At 40.3% G+C, this 22,124-nt stretch overlaps 1 protein-coding gene across 1 annotated transcript in view; it reads left to right on the top strand.

Moving 5' to 3' along the window:
• Window positions 1-22,124, top strand: part of LOC112104190 (X-linked retinitis pigmentosa GTPase regulator) — a 96,149-nt gene that overhangs the window by 11,202 nt on the left and 62,823 nt on the right. The window contains exons 3-7 of the mRNA XM_026650003.1: window positions 123-215; window positions 3,900-3,962; window positions 8,256-8,414; window positions 9,763-9,912; window positions 19,245-19,403. Coding sequence (XP_026505788.1) covers window positions 123-215; window positions 3,900-3,962; window positions 8,256-8,414; window positions 9,763-9,912; window positions 19,245-19,403 — 624 coding nt within the window. The remainder of the gene's footprint in view (window positions 1-122; window positions 216-3,899; window positions 3,963-8,255; window positions 8,415-9,762; window positions 9,913-19,244; window positions 19,404-22,124) is intronic.

Here is a 22,124-nt window from a genome sequence, read left to right as displayed (position 1 = left end):
AGCTTTAATAATTAATGTATTGTATGCCATGAGTTGATGGCTATGCTTAATTATGGTTTGCTCTAAAGTTGCTGTATATTCAAACACTTTTATGCGTTCCCACTGATGTCTTTATTTTGCAGGAAATGGTAAACTTTACATGTTTGGCAGCAATAACTGGGGCCAGTTAGGACTAGGAACAAAGAATACTATCAACAAGCCAACTTGTGTAAAAGGTTTGTCTTATTTTCTTCTTTGGCTTTTTGATAGATGGCTTGAATGAAAAAGTGATTTATAGTATCAATTTCCAAATTAAATACAAGGTCCCTATTTGATCTTCTGTCACCTCACGATTCTAGGTCTTGTGGAGTTTGAGGACTACTCAAGACGCACAGAATCCGATCTTTTTGGATACCCATTAAGAATTCCCATTCAGTGTCATCTCTGTTTCTGTCCAACTTCATTCCATATGCAGGGAAGTTATTGGACTGTTGATCTCTGAAGTGCTGTTTGGTGCTTAGACACCAAGAGAAAGTATCATTATATGTATGCATTGTTTTCGTAGCCGTGTTGGTCCCAAGATATTAGAGGGACAAGGCGAGTGAGGTAATATTTTTCATGGGACCAACTTCTGTTGGTGAGAGAGGCAAGCTTTTGACCTTACACAGAGCTCTTCGTCAGATCTGAAGTTGGTCCAATAAAATATATTACCTCACCCACCTTGTATCTCTAATATCATTATGTGTAACCTTCTGCCAATGCAACCCCTGGCAGAGAGACCGTCTCACTATCCGTCCTACTACTTTTTGAGCAAATATTAGAAATACCTGAAGGTGTCCCAAAAAAGCAGAGCCATTAATGGATTCACCCACATCCACTACACACATCATTAAATAAAGAAGGAATGAAATAGTACCCATGCACTTTTACAGATTATGGAATTTGTCATTCCATTACAAACTCTTACAGTTTCTCCCAGCCAGCTCTACCTTCTCTAACAAATCAATAATTCTTTCCCCATCAAAAAATTTATTCTCTCAGTTCACCCCATTATTATCAGTACATCATTCTCAACCATCAAATGAATTAACTCCCTTCCTCTCTGTCGTCAGATTTGTTCAGTTGCCCATCATCAAATACAAATTATTCAGCCTGTTCAAACCCTTTTCATCAAGGAATCAATTAATTCTGCCCCAAACATCTTTCCAGAGCCCTTCGTTGCTTCTGTCCTCTCCTTCTACCTGTTTTGGGCTGATGACAGGGGAGAGCAGGATCACTGGGATCTTCACCTCCTCGGTCAACAGCCATGTGAGGATACAGGGTTGATTCTTGCCTCGGCTACGATAGAGTGGGAGCTCTCCCTTTGCTTCTGCTCTCAGACTATGGCAGGCAATGGAGAGAGTGAGGAGATCCCAGAACAGAGCTCCTCCTTTCAGGAAGGGGGGAGGGCTGGGAGTAGGGCTGGACAGAACAGCTTTTTCACTCTCCTTGGTAGTGGCCAACTGTGGAAAGGACAGATGGTGACTCCAAGCTGGTGATAGTTGGCTGTGGAATGGGATGGCAGCAATTCCCTGCTCAAGTCCTGCTTGGGGCCAGGCAGCAGTAGTAGCATGTTGCTGTTGCAATCCCTTCTTGGGCTTGCCCAGGAGCAGATGATCGTTGCGGGGCAGTGAGGGTAAACTCTATCAGTAATGCCAAAACTGCCAGCTATGTTATGCATCGTGCATCTGATGAAGTGGGTTCTAGCCCACAAAAGCTTATGCTCAAATAAATGTGTTAGTCTCTAAGGTGCCACAAGGACTCCTCGTTGTTTTAGCTATGTTACAGGCACTGTGTAGCAGGGCTGATATACTGTGAGGTGCCATACGCCTGGTTGCCATGGGGATACTCCTGGCCTTACAGGCTATAGATGGCACACAGAAGAGGGAGGAGGTACATATGGGGAGAATGCAGGCTTCTCAAGAGCTAATTCAGATAATCGCCATACCTAAAAGAGGCAGAATGTAGGGTTCTCTGCATATGCTCTGTGATCCCACAGTACTTCAATTTTTTTCCAGGTGCTGAAGCAAGTAAAAAGGCTCGGAAAAGCATGGCGATTTCTGAGTACAGTAGAACCTCAGAGTTACGAGCACCTCGGGAATGGAGGTTGTTTGTAACTCTGAAATGTTCATAATTCTGAACAAAACATTATGATTGTTCTTTCAAAATTTTACAACTGAACATTGACATAATACAGCTTTGAAACTTTACTAGGCAGATGAAAAATGCTGCTTTCCTTTTTTTATTAGTAGTTTACGTTGAACACAGTACTGTACTGTATTTGCATTTTTTTTGGTCTCTGCTGCTGCCTGATTCATAGATTCTAGGACTGGAAGGGACCTCGAGAGGTCATCGAGTCCAGTCCCCTGCCCGCATGGCAGGACCAAATACTGTCTAGACCATCCCTGATAGACATTTATCTAACCTACTCTTAAATATCTCCAGAGATGGAGATTCCACAACCTCCCTAGGCAATTTATTCCAGTGTTTAACTACCCTGACAGTTAGGAACTTTTTTGTGTACTCCCAGTTCAAAATGAGGTTGTGTGGTTGACTGGTCAGTTTGTAACTCTGGTGTTTGTAACTCTGAGGTTCTACTGTATGGTGTTGGTGGGTGTTGGGCAGGATGGAAAAGGGTTCAGAGCAGGGAGGATTTGTGTTTGTGTGGGAGAGTTCTAAGCCTGGGTGGCTGGTGGGAGAGGGTTCCGAGTTGAGGGGGTAAGTCTGAGTTGTGGAGTGACTGGGTAGAAAGTGGAAGGGCTGTCAGTCTGGCAGGATGGGGATGTTTTGGAACTGGTGGAGGTTGGTTTGTGGGGAGCTTGAGAAGGGTCTGAAAAAGGAGGGAGATGCCCTAGGTTGGCAACATTGAGGGCTGGTGGAAATCAAATCAGTTTGTGAATGAGTATGGGTGTATTGCTAGTGGGTGTGTGGACGTGGTAGAGAGAAACAGTAAGAAGGATAGTAGGGTAAGTGGTAAATAGATTGTAGGGACAGAAATTGGGAAGTAGAAAGAAGGTGAGAGGTCACACAGGTATAAATATTTTTTCTATTTCTGAAATGGGGAGGAGTTACTAAAGGAGAGTGGATGCCCCTTTTTCTTTCCTCTTTTCTACCAAAACACTTCCCCATGACAAGCCCCTTCCCCCACACAGGGTCCAGTTTTTCACTTCAAAAGCACTAGGGAGGGATAGAGGAGGAATGCGGGTGTGCGCGGGCGCACGCGGATGGTGGTTGGTGTAGAGGGAGGTTGCTACCTGAAGCCACACTGCTTATTCTGGGCATAGCCCACAGTATGCTTGCTACTAACAGCTGGTGATTACACTGATTAATGTGACCAGTTGAGAGGGTGATGTAGAACGTGACAGCCAGGGGGAGAGAAGAACAATAGAGAATTAGTATGGGGGGGCGAAAAAGTAGGGTAGTAGGAAGCAACAGAATTGGATGATTATAAGGACTCAAAATGGCGGGAGAAGGAAAATAGTGGGTTAGTAACATCATTTAAGTACTGAAAATTGGAGCAAGTGCCACCCATATCATCGCCAGTTCAACTTACTGCAGTCTACTGAGGGTTACCTTACCATAGTAAGATGTGGTATCTGGTTGACTGTGGTATATTAGCGCTCATGCAGCTAATATGAATGACAGCTACAAACATTTGGGGAATCTTTCTATTTTTGTTTACCCAGGGGTGATTTTGATTGACGCATTCTTATGAAATAAAGAGAAATGTTAGGTTAGAGTGTTCAGTTTGTATTGTAACTTTACCTGCTGCTGGTAAAAATATGAAAAGAGCAGATGGCTATATGCCGATTGCAAAGTGTTGTTTAACAAATGTAACTATTAACTTGTTTGTAAACTCATTCTCTGACTTTAATTCATAGCTTTAAAACCAGAAAAAGTTAAACTTGCTGCTTGCGGGAGAAACCACACTTTAGTTTACACAGGTATGTAATCTACATTATTTACATACTAGGGAAATATTTAAGGCAAAATTCTGCCCTTGGTTTCATGCATAGTTCTAATTCTATAATGGGAGCCCCCTATGAGCATCTAGGGGGAAAACGTGGCAGTGAAAATTCAACCACTTGTCATGCATTCTGTGCTGTGAATTCCTGAAATAGCTTTTCCATGCCATGGTGTTTATAAAGGAATTGTATATAGAAATTTGCAAACAATAGCCAGCTTGAAGAATTTCCTCCTGCCCGATTTTGATGTGAGGGTAACACTTTCGTATAACTTCAGAAAAGGTCTGGATATACAGCACATAACCTTTAGAACCCTCTTCTAGTCTTCCTAAAAGGCAATATGCTCTGTCTCCCACTGTTGGGTTTGAGAAATTAGTTTGCTAAGTTTTAGAAGTTGGCACTTTCATTTTACAGAGATAATATGCAAGGATTGATATGTTTTTAAAATTTGTAGAAAGGAACTACCCTCTATATGGCACCAATCTTTGGAGCCTACAGTGATATGAAGAGAGGGGTTGATTTACTAAGGTTTTAATATATGTGTGAACTCAGGCTATAGTAAATTATTCTAACAATATAACAGAACACTTTAATAAGGATTGACTATATCAAATTGAACAAAGTACAGATTTACAACTTGAAACAGGTATTGTGGGTGGATAATTTTTATGACCACCATTAACATTTGTCGTTATGCACGTTAAAATAACATTAAGGGTAATTAAAATTCATGCTTCAGGCACAAGCTAATTAACCCTGGGTTAAGAAAGAAATTCTTTCCCCTACCCTTTTTATGGTGGTGTACACCTGGAAGCATCTATTTATCTATCTTGGGTACTTATATGGCCCCATCACCATAGTATCTGAGTACCTCACAAACTTTACTGTATTTATCCATCACAACACCCCTGTGAGATAGGGAAGTGCTGTTATCTCAGTTTGACAGCTGGGGAATTGAGACACTGAGAGTCTAAGTGACTTGCCCAAGGTGTCACAGGAAGTTGTGGTAGAGCAGGGAATTGAACCTATGTCTCAAGTCCTAGCCTAGTGCCCTAACCACTAGACCATCCTCCCTCTTCTGGAGCTTCTTTGCCTTCTTCTGAAGTATAAGGTGCTGTTGACGTCCAGTGGGAAGATACTGAACTAGATGGACTATTGGTTCAGACTGGTATGACAGATCCTATATACTATAACTGTTTTGAGATGTATTTGAAAGAAATGAGAACTGTAATATAAAACCTTTTTGTTACAATTATCATTTGATAAAGTGTTAGAACATGTACAGTAATAGTGTACATGAGATTTTGTTTTTTTTGAAATTTTACAATATAGAGAAAATTCGCAACACTAGAAGTACGATACATACTGTAGCTACAATGACTATAGTAATTGATTAAAAGTGCCGTGTACGAGCTAAGTATTATTAAAGCAAGAATATATGTATACAGTATTTTTTCCAAGGCAGTGGTGTAATGAGAGATGGAACCTTTTACCTCTAGGTTACCCCTCACCTCTTTCAGATCCACCTTCAAGATTCTCTTCTGCTCTGATGCTTACCAGAAATCAGCCAGATTGGCTAAGTCAGAAACAAAATCAATGGGACTTGTGTTCTTAAGACACTTGGGTGCTTTTGAAAATCCCACGTATGCGTACCTAAATATGGATTTAGGAACCTAACATTAGGGTCCAGATTTTTAAGAATTTTGGTCTCTGAATGCATAACAATTCATAATAACAAAAGAAAAAGCCTCGCAAACCCCATCACCTATTACTTTTAAATGATTTAGATCCAGGGTAAAGCGATTAAAGAAAACACTTATTTTTAAAAAATTAATAAATTGGATTGAATATTTGTACAACTAATTTGAAGAATTGTGCTATTGTAACTTTACATTAACATTTATAATGAACTAAATTAAGCTTTTTAAACAAAATACCACTACTAGTGGGCTCTCATTTGAATTTTACAAAACTGCTATACACACACACAAAAAATCCTGACAAAATTTGAAAAGGCTTTGATCCTGCAAATCCTTAAGTGGGTATATTATTTTGCTTTATGAATGGTCCCACTGACTTCAGTTGGACTACTCATATATTTAAAGTTAAGCACAGGCATAAACGTTGCAACATCAGGGGCTAAAACTGTATTTTTAATAACTTGTCTTAGTGGCATAAAATCTTTGTCACTTCAAGACAAAATTGGTACATTGTTAACCCTGGCACAAGTTATTTAGTCTTTCAGTACATTAACGGTGTTATTGTGAACTGTTATGTGCACAGAGATCAAAATTCTTAAAAAGTAGGAGCCTAATACTAGGTTCCTAAACCTACATGTAGGCACACATGTGTGGGAATTTCTAAAGCACCGAAGTGCCTTAGGAGCTCAAGTCATGTTGACTTCAAACAGCAAACCCCGATGGATGAGTACAGCCTGGTAAAGCATTTCAGCTGTCTTGTCTTGTGGAGGTTCAACATATTGGAAGAGGGTGTCTGGAAATATAGCCTGGGGTATCTGCTTGTCGATTCTGTGGTGTTCTTCCACTAAAAGTGTTAGTGAGGCCCTGGGCTAAACTCTTTCATCACAGATGAGCATTTTAAATATTAAACTCTTTAGTAGAAGAAATATAAAATCTGAAATTATTTTAATTAGGAAGCTAAAGAAACAAGTACAAAACATCAGCTTTGCCAATTTAAAACTAGATTGAGAAAAAAATATAGAGCTAGCAACAAATAAATAAAAATCTGATTGAAATAATAGTACCTAGGTCTTATAGCACTTTTCATCAGTAAATGTCAAAGCACTTTAGAAGGAGGTCAGTATAAAAAAAATTAAGAATGATTTAACTAAAAAGATTTTTAAATTAAGATATTATTTTTATCCACCCTGTTCAAAACCATCAAGCTATGTACATAACTAATTAGGTGATTTTAATATTGTTACCCTGGCCATGCCTCCCCATTTGCCTCCAGTTTTGTCACACTTGCTTATTATGTTTTGTCTTAAAATAGCTTGTAAACTATTGAGGCAAAGACTGTGTCTTTCTATGTGTGCACATAGCACCTACTACAATGGGCCCCCAAGACTGGAGTGTTTTGTTGTTATCACAACGCAAATTAATAAGAAACCAGTCATACAACTTAATTCATTAACTAAATAGCATATATTTTGATAGCATATATTTTCCCAGTTATTTGTAAATGCACTGACCAGTAGTCCATGGCTGTATACCAAGTGATATGTTAAACATCTTTGTAATGCTGCTCCTATATACAAACATAATTTTATTACATTTTAAAATCCAATAAAAATTGCTTAGGTGAAGTTCAGCTGTAAGTAGAGTCCAACATAAAGTCTGTGCACCACTTAAGCCCTTGAAATAGAGTTTATCTGGAACTTAAGGGTGGCAAAGGTCTTGAATAGCTCTCTGCATAAAGCTGAATTTTACCTGTAGTGATTCATAGTCTTCAGAGGAACTTGCCCTCTGCAAAATTAGGGTAAAAAAATGTATCTTGTATTACTCAGTTGGAATATTCCTTGGGATTCCTGTGTAACGTCTGAGTTTTTCAGTTTTTTTCAGAGCAGATTAGATTCTCCTGATATCCTTCCTGTGTTTTACATTTTTAATGTAGTGCGTCTTGAGGGAGAACCAAATTATAAATAATCTCTTTTTTTTAACCTTTATGTACAAGCAACAGTCCAACTGGGAAATGTAAAACTCTTTTTATGTACATATATGATAGAGAAACAAAATCTGATGTACCAGAATTGAAGAAAACAATCAGAAGTGACAAACTTCACCCTAATTGTAGCTAGTTACCAAAAGGCTCTTTTTTTTTTAGTTTTCCATTCATCTATAAGTTGCCTTTGGTAACCTGGACTTTCCAGCAATTACTCAGTCTGCAGACATTTTTAAGTCAAGGCTCTTCTAAGGTGCTTTCATGTCTCTTGAGCTTTAAAAGAACTACAGAGTATGTAGAGTTCCTTCACTTTTGACATCTCTCCCCAAGCTGAGGGAAAACCCAGCCTTCTCTAGGTGCACATGTATTCTAAAATGGAAAGGAAGACGGTTAGAACTTCCCCGTCCAAAAGTGCCCAGGAAAGCTTCCTCGGGACATACAGCAGCAACTCATAATATCAGTGTTAGAATATTTTAGGACAGCTTAGCACAGCTTTTTTTGCAATGCTTTTTCTGTAGGAAGAAATGGAGCTCAAACTTTCTGATTTGCTGTCACTTACTCTACATATTACATGTGCTTTTCTATGTGCAGAACGAGGACATGTATATGCTGCTGGAGGTAACAGTGAAGGGCAGTTGGGATTAGGTGACACAGAGGAAAGAAGCACGTTTCATCTAATTAGTTTTTTTACCAACCAGTACAAGATCAAACAGCTGGCAGCTGGATCTTACACATCAGCAGCACTAACCGGTGAGAGCAACAGCTAATAACAAATGCCTATACCGTGAAAAGGTAAAAAACATGTTAACAACATAGTTTATCCTTTGACAGCCCCATTGACCCTGACGGAAGCCTTACACCATGATCATTCGCTTTTCAAAAGCAGTAATTAGCAGTGGAGACTTGATAAGTCTGTGTGGTGGTAGAAAGGCTTTCAGCCAGGGCCGGCTCCAGGCACCAGCTTAATAAGCAGGTGCTTGGGGCGGCCAAGGGAGAGGGGCGGCACCTGCGGCAGTTCGGGGGCAGCAGGTCCCTCACTCCCTCTAGGAGCGAAGGACCTGCCACTGAACTGCCGCCGCCGATCGCGGCTTTTTTTTTTTTTTTGCTTGGGGTGGCAGAAATGCTGGAGCCGGCCCTGCTTTCAGCTATCTGATGCTAGGCCCCTTTTCTCCCTTTGCAATCTCATTCATACCTCTTTCACAAATCCTACCTTATAGCAGCCAGTAAGAGGTATGCTAGGCTATTTTCCTTTCTACCAATGGCTAAGGCTCTCCTCGGATTTGCGAAGCAGCCCTGCGTAGTTTTAGTTACAAATACTGCCCACCCTTCAGCTAGAGAGGTTTTATGCAGCGCTAGCTTCCCACAACTTGGAATTGCTGTACAGAGAAGGCTGGATGGTGGCTGAAGATTATTGTATCGTTCCTTTGCCTCAGCCACTCCTTGTTGCTGACATGGGTCTCTGTGCAGATGAGACTGTGTCTGAGACAAATAGGAGAACAGCTACTCTAGTCAGCGTGAGGGAGACCGAATGAAGTTGGGGTGAGTGGGAGAGGGATAGGAGAAAGCAGGGGGAAAAGAAGAGCATCAGTGGGGTGAGAGGAAAAGCTGGGATAGAGAATCAATTTGGAGGAAGGAGAAATGGGAATCCTGTTGAGGAAGCAAGTGGAGACATGCCATCCTGAAGTTACTAATAGGATAGGAATAAGCCTAACATCCATAACATTCCCCAGAATGTGTGTACACAGACCACCAGCAACTTGGGAGTCTGACATCCTCCGGTCGTATTGCTTACTGGAGAAACATGTCTGGAAATAAATGTTAAAGGTTGCCATCTCTGGTCTTATACTACCTGGTCACTAAATATTCCATGGCACATTTCAGAAGATTGTGAGGGATGGGATGGCTTGGTATCCCTGGCCCCATGCTTTGCTATGTGTGGAGTGCCAGTTGATAGCTGTCCTCATCCTTCAGCAATGGCTATGTTTTAGCAATGTCATATAGAGTGTGTGAACTGCCTCTGGATGGAAGCCACAAGTAAATGTAAATATTGTTAGCCCAGCTTTGGTTTTAAATCTGATTTTCTGCCACTTTATTTTAGAGGATGGACAGCTTTTCGTGTGGGGTGACAATTCTGAAGGTCAGATTGGCCTGGCTGGTGAAGCCAGTGTGTGTGTACCTTGGCAAGTGGATGTTGGAAAGCCTGTTTCCTGGGTCTCCTGTGGATATTACCATTCTGCTTTGGTAACAAGTAAGATGATATACTGTGTAATAGAGCTAACTAAACCAATGGGCCTCAAATTGTGGTCCTTATTTTCATCTGCTTAATTGCATTAAAAATAGCATTAAAAATGACACGTTAAATACTTCCCTAATGATATATGCCACGAGTACATTATATGATCACAATTACAAAGGGAAATGGTCTGTACACTTCTGAATTAGAGGTAAGTCTCGCAGGGACAATCTCTCTAAAATTTGCTCCATGCTGTGAAATGATTTGGGAAACTGATGTATTCTGTTCCATGATTCTTTATTGTAACTGAATTAATACTATAATGGGAAAACAAATTACAATGAGGGTTAGTGTGTGGACAGTGTTATGGAAAAGGGCATAATGCTGAATGAATGTCTTGTCACACTGATTTTATTTTAGTGAGACATACGACAAATGCCTTAGAATCATAGAATATCAGGGTTGGAAGGGACCTCAGGAGGTCATCTAGTCCAACCCCCTGCTCAAAGCAGGACCAATCCCCAGACAGATTTTTGCCCCAGATCCTTATATGGCCCCCTCAAGGATTGAACTCACAACCTTGGGTTTAGCAGGCCAATGCTCAAACCACTGAGCTATCCCCTTAGGTGAATTCAATTTTTATTTTGTTCAATAATCCAGCATCTCTGAGACTATTCATATTTGCTCATGTGTACTGACCCTCTTCTCTTCTGCCTTTCCCTCCCTTCTCCAAAAAATGCAAATCTCGAATAGGCACCTATCACATTTTTCAGGAAAATGCATCTTTCCTGCTAAATCGCTGCCTTAATTGTCAAGGTTTGATGCTATAAATTTGAATTTCTGGGGCAAACTGAACATATGCTGTATAAAGTAGAAATGTCTTCAGGGAATGAGTGCTATGTATGGCTGTTTACAGCTGTACAATAAAAAAAAAAGTTAAATATTTTTAGAAAGCATGCTGAAAATAGACATCTGGAATTTTGTCAAAGCAGCATCAAAAGATTTAACAGGGAGCATAATGTATCAAAAGCAATAATCCACCCATGAAAACCCATAAGCTTGCAGAGAATTATGAAGATATGTGCAGCTCAAAGGAGGCAAAGAAGGGAGGAATCTGCAAAGACTGTTAAGATCTGTGTTTCCTTCAGGGAAATAATGACAGTTAATATACAGATAATTTTTACTGTGCAAGATTTGGGCTAGGAGGCACTCTGACATTTCTATAGCTCATTTCCCCTCTCCCCTCCCCAAAATCACATTGCCTGATTTGATTGAATTAAAGTGAAAATGATATTAAAGGCATGGGCAACTATTTATTCTCATCATATGTGTGGACCCCAAATAATACAAAGTCTTTAATCTTATCTCAGTCCCAATAGAGTACTAAAGACTTCAATAGATCAATAATTTTGGATTACAGAGCTTTTAACAGGCATCCAGAAACTACATCTGGTGCTTTACTCAACCTGCTTGATAAATGACAGATTTCTACAGATAACATCTGTGTGGATCCCTGAGAGTATGCCATGAACAGAATGAAAGCATTCCGTGACTATAAAGTATATGTAGTAGGGTGTTTTGCCTATAGTATGCAACTTTGTATTAATGATGCTTTCTTAAAATAAATAAGTTAAATGCTTATGATTGACCAAGAAGTTTAGCAGCCATTAAATATTCTTCAGCTTCCAAGCACCACAATCTACAAGTAGATGTGTATGTCAAAACCCCCCAGCTCTTCCAGGGCATAGCGAGAAGGTAGTATACTAAATACTTGATGAACAAATGGTTTTTGATAGCTTACTATGATATGGAGCCAAAAATTGAGTTGCTAATTTGGCCACAGTAGAATTTAGTAGAACTATAATCCAAATTTTTTAGCCCTGTGACAATTTAACCCAGGAGAGAGGTTTGAGAGATACTTGCACATACTTAATAGTCCTAGCTGTCAGACTTGATAGACTTTCTCAGCATGGAAGTACTAGATCAGGGGTTGGCAACGTTTGGCATCGCTCGCCCGCGCTGCTTCTCGCCGCCCCCATTGGCCCGGGACGGCGAACTGCGGCCAGTGGGGGCCACGATCGGCCGAACCTGCCGCGTCAGCAGGTAAATAAACTGGCCCGGCCCGCTAGGGTGCTTACCCTGCCGAGCCGCTTGCCGAATGTTGCCGACCCCTGTACTAGATCAAGGTGTTGGGCCCATGGAAAAATATTTAACTTTTTTTTTTTTGTAAGTGTTTTAGCAGTCAGATATCTGACGAGGGATATAGTGTATCTGGTGTCAAAGAAGCTTCATGTTAACTTAATGGATTAAATTCTACCATGTGGGTAAGTGGGCCCTACTGAAGCCAAGAAGAGCTTTGTGCACATTTGTGAGAGCAGAATATGGCCAAAAGTGTATAATAATAAATCTTTTGAGCTTTGGTCTAGCCACTACCACTGATAGGTCTTCTCCATATGCAGATCAGGCAGAAAGATGGCCAGTTACTTTCTTTGTAGTCTTTGGATCATTGGCTGCTCTCCTTTTCTCCCACTCTCAATTTTTTCTCGTTTCACTGAGGAGAAGCAGCAAAGATGGCTTTTGGCTTTTAGTCCTATTTGGACTTTTTCTGTAGTGTGTTTGCCGTCTTTTCTTTCTTTCTTTCTGCCCTTTCAGCGGTAGGACTAAAATTTCATATATATTTTTGTGATGACACTGTTCAGGGTCATATCTATTGGGTTCTCTTGCCAAATCTATAACCAAGGAGGTGCTTCTGGGAATAGATGGAAGACATGGCCTACCTCTGCAATGCAGATACCCCCTCTGCACAAGAATGGGCTGAGGGGACTGGTGTGCCTGCCCACTACCCTGGTCCCCCATGCAGAAATGGATCCTCTGAGTCAAAGGAGAATTTGAATGATGTTTTGGATTAGAACTCCCCTTGGGCTTTTCCCTTGCCAGAAGCAGGTAAGATAGACTTTCAAGCCCCCACGATGGCATCCTTGCTAAATGATTCTTTGATTGACATAGGTAGAAACCTTTGGAGAAGCCCCTCTAAAGAGTGCTTTGCAGGTTCCCAGGGGTCCCTTTCATGTGTGTTCCTTATTTTCATGGAACTGTTTTCAGTCAAGCTCGGAAGCCCTCACTTCACCAAGTTCCTTCATAGACCTCTGCTGTGTGAGAGGTGCTATTATTTGATCCAGAGGTATAGCCTTCAGAATCACTTAGGGATGGTCTATACTTACCCGTTAGTTCGACGGCTGGAAATCGAACTTCCGGGTTCGATTTATCGCTTCTGGTCTGGACGCGATAAATCGATCCCGGAAGTGCTCGCCGTCGACTGCGGTACTCCAGCTCGGCGAGAGGAGTACCGCGGAGTCGACGGGGAGCCTGCCTGCCGCGTGTGGACCGCGTCTGAACCGCGGTAAGTTCGAACTAAGGTATGTCGACTTCAGCTACGTTATTCACGTAGCTGAAGTTGCGTACCTTAGTTCGAATTGGGGGGTTAGTGTAGACCAGGCCTTAGGAAAGGAATGTTCAAGTCATGTCACGTATCCCGTAAAGTTGTGCCAATAGTCGAAGTAGAAGTGGAGACTGTGCTCTCTCTTCTTGAATGATTCCAAAAAGGAAAAGAGTATTCTTAACTGCAAATGATACAGGAGATAAATTCCTGAAGGGAGTCCCCAGGTACATCCCTGGCTAGGTCCATGAGCACTATGTTGGCTACAGAAATGTAGGAAGCCTGACTGTTGTTGCTCTCTGTCCCTGTCCCTGCCCCATGAATGTCTCTGTAGGAGCATGCACCAAATCTTTCTCTGTTCCATTAGGGCCACTAACTTCCCAAAAGCTTGTTGGGGGGGAAGAGTCCAGAAATGTCATCATTTACCCCCCCCCCCCAGTTATTATCCAAATGTTGGAAGTTGAGAAGTTTTGACCAGCTCTGTTTGGACAAAAATATAGAAGGGTCATTAGTATGTAGACTGCCTCCTCTACTTCCAGACCATGCATGGAATGGCTCTCCGCATAAGAATATTCCTTGTGTAGAAGCTCAGCTTCCTAAAGAATTCTGAAACTTCACTAATAATTTTCTGGTTGCTCTTGGGCACTTAGGGTTTGCTTATGCTCACAGCAAATGTTGTTGGTTCCTCTGTTAACCTCTCTAGCCACATCAGTGGTCAGTAAGAGCCTTAGCATGTACCCCAAGGTCCATCCTTTCCAAATACACTTTCAGATATTGAGTTCCTTTTCTTCTAGCTATTTCAGCTGATTTGGGCTGCAATAAATGCTTCAGCTCCTCTGGATCACCATGTGTGGAATCCTGGGGCTACTGGATCTGTAAACACAATTCCTATGTTGTCTTCCCTGGCCTACCTTCCTGGTGCCTATTCTCTATTGGCTTATGTGGGTTGGCATGAAGATCCCCCTCCTAACCCCTCTCAGTGGGGGGGAGGGGGGGGCAGTTTTCCCTTTTCATTTCTAAGATAGGCCCCTCTGGGCCAGGGTGTAGTAGGACAGAGGGCCCTTCACATTAGGAAGAATTTTACCTTTTTGAGACATTTGGGAGAATTTTATCTAACTGAGAGATTTGATATTAGAAAAGCCGAGTAAATAATCATATTAGATAGAAGCATTATGGATTTGACTTGCCAAATATCTAAACTTAATATATTTGTAAAACTGTACTCAAATCACCTGACTTTGGAGCTTTGTAGGACTTCTTATGTTTATTTGAAAGTTATGCTTCAACATTTCCTAAACTGCTTTTGCCCAAGAGGGTCTTCTTAATGTATTCACAAATTTACTGTAGTAATTGGGGCTATCTTTCTTAGCTGGATTATGAAGTTTAGAAAAGAAATTGAATAAGCCTGGTTAGTTTGGGAAGTTAATGGAAGATTGACCACTTGAATCTATAACCCCATTAATTAGGATTGTGAGCAGGTTAATAGATATGGTGCACTGGTGTTTTTCCAGATTTATGAAAAATGGATGCTGATTTTTAAAAAGAATGCTTTAAATTTTAAATTTTTAAAAAAGAATGCTTTAGCTTCTTTTGAGAGAGAGCTGCACATGAGATTCTAACAGCCAGTAGCTCACTGACTTGATTCTAGAAATAAATGAGATACACTTAAATATATATGCATAAAAATAATGACTCTTGTTTTTCAACATTTGCAGCCATTGTTTTACTCTTTTCTTTCTCTTCTTTCACCCCAAAACACTGGGGCCTCTCTGAGAATCCTTAACAGAATCCCAAAGTAAGAGCCTGGTGCTGCAGCCTCTTTTGTATCAGTCTGACCCCAAGTTGCAAAAAGTGTTAGATTATCTAATGGATTTACAGAAACTTTAGGAATGGTTACAGTTTTCACATTATCTTTGTTATGGAGGCACTAGTTGTGATTCCATAGTTAAGGTAGTGATCCATTTTGCACTTAACGCAGGGATTCAACTCTGTTTTACAGGTGTTCTCCTCAAACTTACAACACTTACTTTTTGAGTACAGAATTAATTTTCTGAGGATATACAAATAAATCCATTAGCTTTTTGCATTCAGATGAATTAAACTGGGTTCTTTATGAAATTTAGCATCTGGGGCCTGTCTTTTTTGTCCCAAAGGATCTTAGCAACAGAGTAACACACACTTCAAACTTTTCATATAGTTAAAATTAATTGATATCTTGTGCATAGGCTGTATTTGAAGAAATTAGATTGTAATTAATGTATTAATGATAGGCTACAGACAGTCTCAAGTCAACAGCCCAGGTAACTCTTAAGTGGAGCTGTTGTGATGTCAATGGTAACTCAACTAGTTGCCACCCTTCTTCTACAGCTGAATTAAATTCAGCATTTCTACTGATGGTAATTACTCAGTGGTATGAAGGAGACTGAGAGAGCTGTATAAAATTGGCAGATTTAGTCCAGTGATCATTGCTCTTTAAAGGTTCTGTAGCTGCCAGCTGGCTTATGTGTCAGTTGGTTGACCTGATAGCACTGCTGCCTTGTCTCCACCGCACAGTGAGGAAGCACTGTTGAGGAAGTGGGAGGCAGGAGTGTAGGAGAAGCCATTAAAGCAGAGTGTCATTGGGAATTGATCTAGCACCGATTTTGTGAACACAGCCTTCTAAATGCCTAAATCAGTTGCACATTAAGGGCCAGATTCACCAGAACACTTCAGCTGCTTTGTGGTGCTCTGGGGAGACAAACTTAATGGGTCAGTGCACTCTGGCTACTTTGCTGTACCAATGAATGTGTCCTTATGTTAAAACTTAAATGATTTAAGGTTAATACTACATATGTTCAGATCATTAGAAATATTGCATATTAGCATTGTTTGGGGATTTCTTTTTTAGTACTCATGTGTGGACACTCTTTAGGGAAATTCCCAGAGAAAAAATTGCTTTAAAATGGAACGAAGATTGAGAAGAAGTATCAGTAATTTAGGGGTAAACAATGTTTCAGTATGTTGTAATTATCCCCCAAATCAGCAATATAAACCAGGAATTTCAGTGTTAACTGTATTTTTTTAAAGTGTACCCTTATGTTAAAGTAAGAAATTCCCAGTTAAGGCATGCAAACAACCTTATATTTGCCCTGTACCAGCACTATAAAGGAGGAAAAAAGTGAAGAAAAAAATCTGTCTTGAAAAATCATTTGTGTATCCTGTGCAAGATTCAGGCAGATTTGCACTTGGAGGAGTGCATGGACTGTTCCCTAATTACTTCCTCCGAGGAGGTGGTGGCAGGAAGAAGTGCTGCATATTGTACGAGCTTCTGGTGGCATTCTGCTTCTCTGACTAATCTAGTCCTTCTCCTGGGATAGGAGGCTTTGTGCTACCCTTTGCCACCCACTAACTGCTGTTGACACAATCTAGCCCCAAATAACTAAGAAACCAAAATTCCACAAAATTTAACATTGGCTCAGCAGAAAAACACAATGGGCCAAATTCAGCCCTGGGCAATTCAGATGATTTAAATAGAATTACCTCAGCAATTAATTTGAGCCACAGCTCTATACACTCAGTGAGTGTTTTACCGGAGTAAAAGCTGAATAAGGATTTGATAAAGGGAAGAGGGAAATGGAATGCATGCAACACAAATGGTGCATTTCGTTTGAACTCTGCCTACTTTTTCATTTTTCAAAATAAAAAAACATTTTAATTCCTTGCTTTTGCCTATTCTGCCCATTTAGGTTTCATTGACTTCAGTAGGCTTTGGAACTGGTAATTGATTTTATTAACCTTGCTTTTTAATGATTTTATTCATACCCATTTGCTTTGGACAAGTGTGTATGTAGGCTTAACTACCTGTTTCTATTTTGAGTTTGAGTATGTGATTATTTTTAATTCCTTATTATTTTCAATTTCTGTCCTCTAGACTTATTTGGTTTTGGCATGGTTGTTGCCCTTAGGACCTCAAAATCCAAATGACAGAGATGGGGAAAGGGATAAACATGAGGGAAGGATTCTAATGTAAAATTGCTTGGGCCATACAAGGAAATATAGTGTTATATACTGTGCAGTTACTTATGGGCTCATGTTTTAGAGTCTGATTTGTGTGTATCAAGAGCATTTAAAATGTAGTTTTATGAAAGTGTGTTTGAATTCATAGCATTTGGATATGATCCTTTAACATTTGCTGTGTGTATTAATACTTCCTCTTAATTCTATAAATGTGGTTTGTTAATGCTTAAGTTTATTGGGCTATAATTATGGAAAATTAGTATATCTCAGAAATGTTCTCTAGATAGATATCTATAATTATGCTTCAATAATGGGACAGTTGCCCAGTGTTTTAAATAATGGCTACAGCCACATAATTAACACGTTTCCCTGAGCACCCAGCCCTTAGTCTAAACATTTTTGTCTTGGATTTGTTTCATATGAGAGATTTATTTATCTTTTTGCTTTGGTAAATCCAGCTGTGATTAAAAAACAAAATCAAACTGTTTCTTAGAGGATATATGGAGATGTAAATAATTTTTATGGTGATTCTTTCTGCTTCATTGGAAAGTTTCCTTTTGACTTAAATAGGTTTTGAGTCAAACCCCTAGTCAGTAAACACCTTTTCGTAATACTTAGCTGTTATATAGCATTTTTATCCATAGAAATGCTTTAAAAAGGGGAAAGTAAGTTTCATTGTCCCCACTTTATGATTGCAGAAACAGCCACAGAGTGCTGGATAACCCAGCTGGTCAGTGCAGAGCTGGGAATAGAACCCAGGCCTCTTGATTCCTGTTATTTATGACTGGCTAAATGCCTATTGCTTTTACAGTTTGCCAGAGCACCATCATGGAGTAACTCTAATTGTGGCTTTAAAAAAAAAAAAAAGACTGCATTTGGATGCTTCAGGTATAGAGGGAGTCTCAATGTGAACATCAGTTCTAAGGAGCAACTCAAGTACTATGGGAAATGTTTCTACCGACCTCTTTCAGGCTTGGTGGAGACCCATAGCTATGTCCTTGGAGCTTCACCCAGAAACCAAAGATCTCTCCCACTTGACCTAGCTCTTACCTAGGATAGCAGAATGCTAACACAGCTTTTGGAACAGAAAATCAGGTTGGAATTTAAAGACTGGCACAGCATTAGACAGTAAATTTGACATTTTTAACTCTTCTATCAATATAGTAGAAGGTTAAACAGATGCCCAGATTAGATAACTCAGACTGACGTAAAAAACAGGGTGGAAACTGAAAAGTGTTAAAACAGAGGAAACTCTTTTATAAAAGAATGGATTGCTGTATTTAGGATTGAACAGATTGCGAACCCGGTGCCCGTAAAACTAAGTCTAGGTGTCTGGGAAGGATTTTCTTTTATTTAACTGCTGGGCTGACCAGAAAGCTGTTATGTAATACTGAGGTGGAGAAATCTCTTCTGATGGAGATAATGCCATAGTGAACCTTGGAGCACTATATAGATATAGTGCCATCTATTTCTAGTCTTCAGAACAGTGGTTCTTTTCTTGTTATGTAGCTCATTAACAAACCTTTTTACAATATTTGCACTGCTTTCCTATTCTGTCCCCTCACTCTCCATCGGAGGAGAGCATGGACTTTCAAACAAAACATGTATCCCATTAGTAGGGCCAGTCTTTACTAAGACCCCTGCAAGCAACTCCAATTGACTTGTATAGTGACTAGAATGGGAGCTGTGATGCATTGACACCTCTCAGAATCAAGTATTGTTTAGGTTTTCTTCTTGACAGACTTCTCACATAGGGAAATGTTACAACTCTCATTTTGTTTGATTGATAATTTAAAACAAAAGTCCAAAAAGCAACGGGTACTTTACAAATCATGAAAGCATGAGAAAATAACTTGGCCCAGCTCTGCCTTTTAGTGAAGTACTATGAATCCTGCTCTGTTTTGTATTTCCACAGGAGATGGTGAGCTCTACACTTTTGGAGAGCCTGAGAATGGGAAGCTAGGTTTGCTGCCTGAACAACTGAAAAACAATAGGGTTCCACAGCCTGTTCCTGGAATTTTGGAAAGGGTTAATAAGGTAGCTTGTGGTGGAGGACATACGGTGGCACTTACAGGTATGAACACGAGTTGGCTTTTCTCTGATCCTGTAATTAAAATAATCACTTTGCTTGATAGAGCAAACACTCTTATGAAATGTCAGACAATGCCTAGCGAAACTTTTCTTCTGTCTTATTACATTGAAAATGAAATCTGTGTTTTTTTCCGTGAGTTCTACAAGAAAGCCTCCCCTTGTGAAATTTTAAATGACCTTGAATATGTGTTAATTAGAGAGTCACTTTTCTGACTATAACCACTCTTTAATGGCTATAAAGAAAAATGTATGATCTATTGGGGAAAAATACAGGACTGGGATCCATGAACTGATTATTTCTAATCTACTCCTGCAGGAATTCTGCACATCTGCAGATATTCAGAATTCATGTATCCTGCAGAATTTTTTTTCCTGCAGAAAATACATTTCTGCCAAAGTGCTGCAGTTCCACCTTTCACCCACCAGAGGCCACTGTGGTGCCACAACAGCTAGCAACATAAACACAGCTGGCTGTTGTGGCACCACAGGGGCCTCTGGTGGGGAAAAAAAGGTGGAACTGCAGCACTTCTTTGGCAGAAAAAAAATTCTGCAGGATACATGAATTCTGGGAAAGAATTGTCTGTAGTAACTCAGAGCTCTCCCCATCCAGTGTCCCATCACCAGCCACTGGAGATATTTGCTTCTAGCAGTTGCAGATCGGCTACATGCCCTTGTAGGCTGTGTCATCATACCATCCTCTCCATAAATTTGTCAAGCTCAGTCTTGAAGCCAGTTAGGTTTTTTGCTCTCACTGCTTCCCTTGGAAGGCTGTTTCAGAACTTCACTTCTCTGATGGTTAGAAACCTTCGCCTAATTTCGAGCCTAAACTTGTTGATAGCCAGTTTATATCCATTTGTTCTTGTGTCCATATTGATGCTTGATTTAAATAACTCTTCTTCCTCCCTCTTATTTATCCCTCTGATGTATTTATAGAGAGCAAGCATATCTCCCCTCAGCCTTCTTTTGGTTAGGCTAAACAAGCCAAGCAATTTGAGTCTCCTCTCATAAGGTAGGTTTTCCATTCCTCAAATCATCCTAGTAGCCTTTCTCTGCACCTGTTCCAGTTTGAATTCATCTTTCCTAAATGATCTGGGAAACCAGAATTGCACACAATATTCCAGATGAGGTCTCATCAGTGCCTTGTACAATGGTACTAACACTTCCCCGTCTCTACTGGAAATACGTCGCCTGATGCATCCTAGGACTGTGTTAGCCCTTTTCACGGCTGCATCACATTGACGGCTCATAGTCATCCTGTGATCAACCAATACACCCAGGTCTTTCTCCTCTGTCACTTCCAATTGATACGCTCCCAGCTTATAACAAAAATTCTTCTTGCTTAGTCTCCAAAAGCAGGGTGTTGCACTTTGCACTATTAAATTTCATCCCATTTCTATTAGTTCAGCTTACAAGGTCATCCCGATCTTCTTGTATAACTCATCTGTCTCTAAGGATTGTGATAAAAAAGCTTTAAGAACATGAAGCAAGAATAACAGGCACAGCAGCTGTGAAGCTGTGTGTGAGCAGATACTATTGGTGCACTGTTTGGCATGAAGGGACAGATCCTGAGTATACCCTGTTCCCTCACCCCACTGGCAGGCTGAATAAGGCCCAGATCACTCCTAATACTCCATGAATGCAGATAACTGCATTCTATTACCTATTTCTGAGGGCTTCCTCCTCAGGCTCCGGATGAGGAGAGCAGAAGTGACCAAACTCCTTAGTCTCTACTCTTATTGTCAACTGTGCTGCTGATCTTTTTTAGAAGTTGAGCAAACAGAACAGATTTTATCGAAGTTCTTAATGGTGTTGCTACAGCCTATAGATGATACCCAATCAAGCAAACAAAACATTGTATGAAGCCAGACTATACTATGGTGCAAGAAGCAAGCAAGGAAAAAAAGAATTGGGCAATATAATTGAATTAACTGAAGTTCAGCTGCCCAAAATGATCTGGGAAAAATTAGTTTTCCTGATTAGCGGAGAAAATTAAGGCAATATGCAGAGCTCATTTTCAAAGGTCTCCTGAAATTCAAAGATGAGGAGGCAAATGGGAATTATAGGCTAATATGGATAAGGAAGGGATATTTGTAATATTTGAGCTCTCTCATTATGTAAAAATACTCTTGGAATTGTGCCTTCATGCTTCATACCAAACCTGAATCCTTCTAGAAATCTCTAGCCATCGGGGAATGCATGGATCTCATCTTGAGCCACGGAGCACTCCTATAAGGAATCCTATTCCCCCTACACCCTTATTTCCTCTCTTCACCATCACAGCAAATCAAAAATGTGAAAGCTATCTGGACTCTTTGGCTACAACTGCTTCATCTGTAATCGCAGCTACCACTTTGAGGTGAGATTTGGAGGAAGTGTTCTGCTGTATGTATCTATTGACATGTATACAAAGGTGGAGATATGAATAAGGTGATAGAGAAGAAGAAAGATTGAAGTCCTTTGTCATTTGCCAAACTGCCCCCTTTTTTTAAGAAAAAATATTTCATATATCACAAATCCTCTCAACTTGCTCCAAAGCCAGACTGACAAGAAGAAATCTCAAACCTTATTCTGGCTTGAAAAAAATCTAAAACCCTATTGTCAGAAGCACAGTTATGCTGCTTGTACCTTTGGGCCTATGCTTAAGTCCTAACCAGGGCCGGCTCCAGCATTTCTGCCGCCCCAAGCAAAAAAAAAAAAAAAAAAA

This window comes from Terrapene carolina, unplaced genomic scaffold (genome assembly GCF_002925995.2).
Source record: "Terrapene carolina triunguis isolate 2854851 unplaced genomic scaffold, T_m_triunguis-2.0 Scaffold24, whole genome shotgun sequence".
Classification (NCBI taxonomy): Eukaryota; Metazoa; Chordata; order Testudines; family Emydidae; genus Terrapene; species Terrapene triunguis.
Note: the sequence above shows the minus strand (reverse complement) of the source record. Positions and strands in the feature narration are given on the sequence as shown.